At 41.9% G+C, this 5,831-nt stretch overlaps 1 protein-coding gene across 6 annotated transcripts; it reads right to left on the bottom strand.

Moving 5' to 3' along the window:
• Nucleotides 1-935: 935 nt before the first annotated feature.
• LOC147881918 (amino acid transporter AVT1B-like) lies at nt 936-5,530 on the bottom strand. 6 transcript variants are annotated; one of them, XM_087401625.1, is made up of 5 exons: nt 5,362-5,530; nt 3,338-3,579; nt 3,063-3,140; nt 1,616-2,220; nt 936-1,472 (listed from the first exon to the last, which is right to left on the bottom strand). In XM_087401625.1, the coding sequence occupies exons 2-5, from the start codon at nt 3,462-3,464 to the stop codon at nt 945-947; spliced, it is 1,338 nt and encodes a 445-aa protein (XP_087257751.1). In that variant the 5' UTR covers nt 3,465-3,579; nt 5,362-5,530; the 3' UTR covers nt 936-944. The 6 variants fall into 6 exon arrangements, with proteins under 6 accessions (XP_087257751.1, XP_087257750.1, XP_087257753.1 ...); XM_087401624.1 differs by having other exon boundaries at nt 3,063-3,417; nt 3,540-3,579; XM_087401627.1 differs by lacking the exon at nt 5,362-5,530 and adding an exon at nt 2,594-2,731 and having other exon boundaries at nt 3,338-3,354.
• Nucleotides 5,531-5,831: the final 301 nt, after the last annotated feature.

The raw sequence follows: 5,831 nt of genomic DNA, 5'->3' as shown, positions 1-5,831 counted from the left end.
TTATTTTATTGACTTGTATGTAATTATGCACGTGCACATGCACCAAAAAAATTTTAAAAAAATAATAAATAAATATTAATAAATAAATATATATATATATAGAGAGAGAGAGAGAGAGTTCCTTAAATCACTTGATGATATTCTATATACATTGTCATTGCAATTGGGCTTTATGTAGATGTCACAAAATGGTTTCACATCATGTATGAGAGTTGTGTGAGTGTGTTTGTGAACATGCATGCGTGCATTAAAGACATCTCTTTAAATTACCGGTATTGACATCTCATATGTATGTGTTTTCCTCCACAGTTTGATGATTTTAATAGACTTCAAACATGTTTCTGTCCTTACAAGGTGATTGATCAAGCTATGGACACACTCACACAACTCTCATACATGATGTGAAACCATTTTGTGACATCTACATAGAGCCCAATTGCAATGACAATGTAGGAACTCTCTCTCTCTCTCTCTCTCTCTCTCTCTCTCTCTCTCTATCTATATATATATATATATATATATGGTGAGCCAGCAATCTCTCATTCTCAAGTTTGGACCAATAGCCTTAAATTTTTAGACTCATCAAACTTACATCTTTTGTGGCAAAACTTCCTAGGTGTGGAGTAGGAACCCTTAGTGTATGTTAATGTTGTCCTGTAGGATACAATGCCTGTTATTTCAGGGTAACCTCTTTTTCATAAACAAGTTCATCCTATTGACTTCAGAATAACTTTTTGAAAAAGAGGGGGGAGACAAAAATATTGTATTTGGTCCAGGTAAATGGCTAGTATATGAAAGAGAGACATGACTGGGCACTCCCATGAGTGGTCCACCTCAACAAGACATAAGGAACAACGTACAACAGCTGCTCACCATATTTCTTCTTGAATCCAGATCATCATGTATGACACGCACGACTCTGGAGTTGCCCTGGCACATATTTATTAGTCTGATAAACTGATTACAATTTGTCGAAATGATGAATAAGTCCCTGCCACACAAGCTGTTACCCCAAAAACTAGGAACAAAAAAATCAAGGTTCTTTCCCATAACAAAATTCTGCCTGAAAATACTTTCAAATAGCAGATGCATGGGATGGTAATAGCAACAGTGGTGCTTAAAAAGGACCCAATAAATGCCATAAGGTAAGCAAAAAATGGTACAGTAAGAGCAACTATTACTGTGCTTGCCACTAGCAGAGTTCTAATTGCTGTTCCCCAGAAGATAAGACTACGTGATGCCCATGAACGTGGTAATAGCTCCTCCAAAGCAGCGGCCAGCGGTGTGACAGTCAAAGCATACTTAGCAAATGGGTTAACAAGCGTGGCAAATATAGCAATCTTTGTTGCGGCATTTTCCTTTGGAAGGTTCAATGTCACTTGAGACTCGATTTTATCCCCAAACATGAGGGATCCCAACACGGCCATTCCTCCATACAGCATTGTACAGAGCACAAAGCAGATGAGTAAGACCTGGAACATACTCATAAAAGCAAAAAAAACCATATCATATCACCCCATCTGATGTAATTTAATCAAATAAAAAAAGCGCCTCCACACAAAGATGCTACATGCCTCAAACAGAGTTGAAAATTTCACCAGGTGAAGGAACTCACATGAGTGAACCTAGCCTTATTTTTCATGGAGCCATAAATGCTGGGGAAGACAGCATGGCCACAATAGCAGAATGCATATAGCCCAACAGCTACCGGAAGGCCTTGTATATTCAGCAAACGGCCTCGACAATTGAAGCCTACATCAGATACGCCCACCCACGCTGCTGCCAGGAGCACAACAACGCATGCAGCAACTCCCCCAGCTGATACATAAGACAACAAACTAAGATCACGCAGCCAAACTGTAGGTAACATCACCAAGGCTGAAAGGATGATGAAGGACTCCTCTGGAGAAAGGCTGATGACACCAAAATCAAACCCATGCCAAGAGAGAAGTTGCGCTAAATTATCACCTTCTAGGATCAGGAATTCCACAGCTACTGCGTAAAGTTCAAAATACAAAAGAAATGAAACTACAAATCTGCCATGCTTTCCAAATGCTGCCTGCCCAACATCAGGATAACCTCGAATCTGTGGATCTGTATCCAGGCAACGGCGCAAAAGGACCCCTGTGTAGCAGCATACAGCTGCAAAGAGAAAAAGGAAGCTCAAACCAAGCCATCCCCCTTGTGCAACAGCATAGGGCATTGAGAGAATTCCAACCCCTGCAGAAACCAAGGAAGGTCAGAAAAAAACTGACAAAAGAGTTCCATCTTTGATACTGTTTGAGATTTGCCTTCCAAGTAGCCTGAAAATAAAGATTTGAAGAGGTTCTGGACAATCAACAAAATACAAGAAATCTCTGATTCCTGCATTCTTTAAGGTTATCCAGAGGTCTCTATTTTACGGGTCTATTCTATTCACCTTAAGGGTCTCTTGCCCCATTTCGGTCTTTCCCCGAAAGGCTAGCTTCATGTTCATTTTTCCTTTGCTTAAGCCTCCACAGTCAATGTGAACATTTTGACTTATGTTCTTTCAAATATCCGTTCTTTTGGCAAGGCCTATGGTGATGCCATCACCTGTTCTAATGCAAGTCACCTGTTTGTTTGGATGCCATGTTCTGCTTGTCCTATGCCTGAACTTTGATAACCTCTGAATAGGTCTCTACTGTTTGCAGATCCATTAAGTTGGAATTATCATCTCCACCAAGGTGTGCACCCACGCTCATTTGCAGTTCTGTTATCAAAGCACTCAGAAATACTAGCAACCTAGTAATACAAACATAACACTAGTCCTGCATTATTCCAGTAAGGCTAAAAGGCTGACATACGTGCTAATGGCCACAACCAAAACAATCATAGAAGAACTAAAATGACACCAGCTATGACAAGGAGGGACACATAAATATTTTCTTTGAAGCATGTAAGAGACGTTTTCTTGTGCTTTTTGCACTGCATACACAATTTGTGTCTTCAAAATTGAAAGCACGCTACCTTCCAGCTGTGGCCTTGTGGGTTTTGAGAATATCATTAGCATATTTTCAAGAAGAAAAAAAGGGAAAGTTTACCTGCCAAAATGTTTATTCCATTCAAAATGGCCTGGACAACAGAACTGCCAGATGGTTTTGAGCCTTGAACAATATGTTCTGTACCATTGTAAACCATAGTACTTGAGTCCATCTTTAAGTTATCAATGTGACTCTCACGATCCTCTAATGCACTGCTGAGAAAGGGTTCCTTGGCATCTGTTGGTTTGTTCATGTCTACTGTGGAAAGCAAAGAGCTTAACATTGGATCTTGATCTAAGGATGTGATAGAAGAAATTTTCTGCATTGAAGGTGACCTGGAGTAATACTCCATGGACTTTTCATAACTTTGTGGCCAGCATGAAGATTTCGGAGGTGCCGAAGATGAAAGGTCCATCTGCTCTCCAGTCGACCTTGATAAGTATTCAGTATCAGAGTTCCCATTAAAATGAAACTTCGTCTCGTGTTCACTCCAAGATTGATGCCTTCCCATTATCATAAGAAAGTATAAGCCCTTACTTTGAACAAAACTCTAAATAACAGTATTTGACTGATGTATCTGCAAAATTTCAGGGGAATAATGAGTTTGACACAAGAAATATTAAAACCCTTCCACATGTTGAACCCAGAGTCTGGAACATGTCCAATACCTATCAATCTCTTGTGAAATGCCCCATCTTCCACTCCCCCCCCCCCCCCCCCCCCCTCTCCCCCCTCTCTCTCTCCCACCCATGCGTATGTTCTCCTGCGCACATGTAATCACACTTGCACATGCAGATCCACTTGTGGCCGCACCCATACACGCAAGATGCATGTGCACATAGCATGTGAGCAGGAGCATGCACGCCTTTCTGTCCTGTGCATGGTCTACATCATTAAAACTAAACTTTAGCTCTAAACTAACTTTTCATGGCAAGATAAACATTGGCAATTTTTAGAATTGCAGAATCTCCACCTGATTGAAATGGGAGGAGTTCAAGACAGCATTTGAAACTGCTCCTTTAAAAAAAATCAATACACAATAAGGCATTTGCAATCATCAACAATATTAACATAGAGGGGGTTTGGAGGGTCTGCCATCCTTTAGCACTTGAGAATCTGGAGATTTAAAAATTTACGGTGTTGGACATAATCCTACAGGCCAAAGACACTCGTAAGGTATTATTCCAGCAGGACATGTTGCCTGACAATATCTACAGAATCTTTGAATTTCGAATTCCGAAGGGTGCCCAGAAACGCCCTTAAAAAAAAGCTTGGGACTATATTGTGGCCATATCGAGTGATTTTTTTACCAGGTGGGTGGAAAAAAATTTCCGTTCCATTAGCAAACACTCCGGAGCGTCAGTGTTGATGCCTTCCTAGCGCAGCTGAGTAAGCGGCAGTGTTTGCACCCTTAGCCCGACGCAACGAAGACAAAACATGCATTTACAAGTTTCATCCATCAAACTGCCTTCAGAAGATAAACAATCTCGGCGGAGAAATTTTTATACCTGCGCATCTCCCAACTATGACAACACGCACCCGAATGTTAGGGAGCTACTTCTTTCAAATATTTATTTCAAAAAGCAGACGAGAACAATTTCTAGAGAGTCATTTAACCAACGAAACCGTGAAAAGAAAGGCTTTCCTTAAAACGACCATGCATACTCAAGCGTAAAGTTCTCGAGGATTAATGGATGGAGCTGAAAAGAAAGGCTTTCCTTAAAACGACCATGCATACTCAAGCGTAAAGTTCTCGAGGATTAATGGATGGAGCTAAGTTCCTGAGTGAGTCGTAATTTCAGTCCCATTTAAGTACATACTTCTTCAAGGACATTCTGCGTCTTTTCGACAGCAAATTGGAAAGCTCTCAACGTCAATCTGCTCCACTAGGAAGACGAAACGTCGCTTGAATGCTAACATTTGTTTGAAGGCGTTAAGACACTGCGAAAAGAGTAGGAAAATATGTGTACTGGTAACGCAAAGCTGGGATTCGATAATAGACTAAAGAGCTACTTCTATTAATGGCGCCATTGGAGGAGCTTGATCTAATTTGGAAAGCGACGCTCTGCGAATTCAATTTGAAAGAAGAGAGAGAGCTTTAGGTAGCAATATTTGTGTCTGCGAACCCTTCAAAAGCTTCACCGAATACTGTGAGCGAAGTGTTTCAGCACCTTCAAAAGCTTCACCGCGCGCTCTCTTTCTCTCTCTCTCTCTCTCGCGCTGTTATTTGTTCATCTTTCATGCACTCCGCCCCTCGCCATTTTTCCTACGCTGGCTAGTCTTTCTTTTTTCGATTTGAAAATCAGGCACCTTCAATCCAATCACTGCAAGACCTTCCTAGATTGAAAATTGGACTCGCCTGAGGAGCCTAGTGTGGTAAGCGAAGTTGCCCCGCGAGTGTTGAGGCGAGCGGGATTAGCGCGTGTTTGGAGGGTGGAGAAGAATTCGGCGGAGCTGTGGCAGTGCGCTGTGGAGATTTTGAAGCTTGAAAAAAACGACGAGTCTGAAACACAAAAAGAACAGTACAAAGCTTGTTTGAAATTTACGTAGTGGCGGTGTCTGTTTATATTATGTTTATATCATCACCTCTTCAAAAAGAGTTCCCTTAGCCTCCTCCTCCTCACACGAGGGGAATCTTCCAACCTCTCTCGTGTCATCATCACATGGCAAAATCCCATTGGTCTTCGCCCCCGCATGCCCGCTTGCCCGCACCCCTCCTCCTTCGGTCTGGGTTCACACCCCCCGACGAGGAAATAAAACTCGAGACCCACCTGACCTTCATCACACCTGCTACTTTATGCCAACGGTGTAGCCCCGCGGCGGCGACGG

This window comes from Dipteris shenzhenensis, chromosome 30 (genome assembly GCF_047967505.1).
Source record: "Dipteris shenzhenensis isolate YYH24624 ecotype China chromosome 30, Dip_SZ_1.0, whole genome shotgun sequence".
NCBI lineage: Eukaryota > Viridiplantae > Streptophyta > Polypodiopsida > Gleicheniales > Dipteridaceae > Dipteris > Dipteris shenzhenensis.
Note: the sequence above shows the minus strand (reverse complement) of the source record. Positions and strands in the feature narration are given on the sequence as shown.

Excerpts from the sequence above, each read along its gene's own strand:
- LOC147881918 (XM_087401623.1), bottom strand. The coding sequence starts at position 3,519 with ATGATAATGGGAAGGCATCAATCTTGGAGTGAACACGAGACGAAGTTT. Across the intron at positions 2,221-3,062 it reads TGGAATAAACATTTTGGCAG|GGGTTGGAATTCTCTCAATG; the intron begins GTAAACTTTCCC and ends TGGTTTCTGCAG. Across the intron at positions 1,473-1,615 it reads ATAAGGCTAGGTTCACTCAT|GTCTTACTCATCTGCTTTGT; the intron begins GTGAGTTCCTTC and ends AGTATGTTCCAG.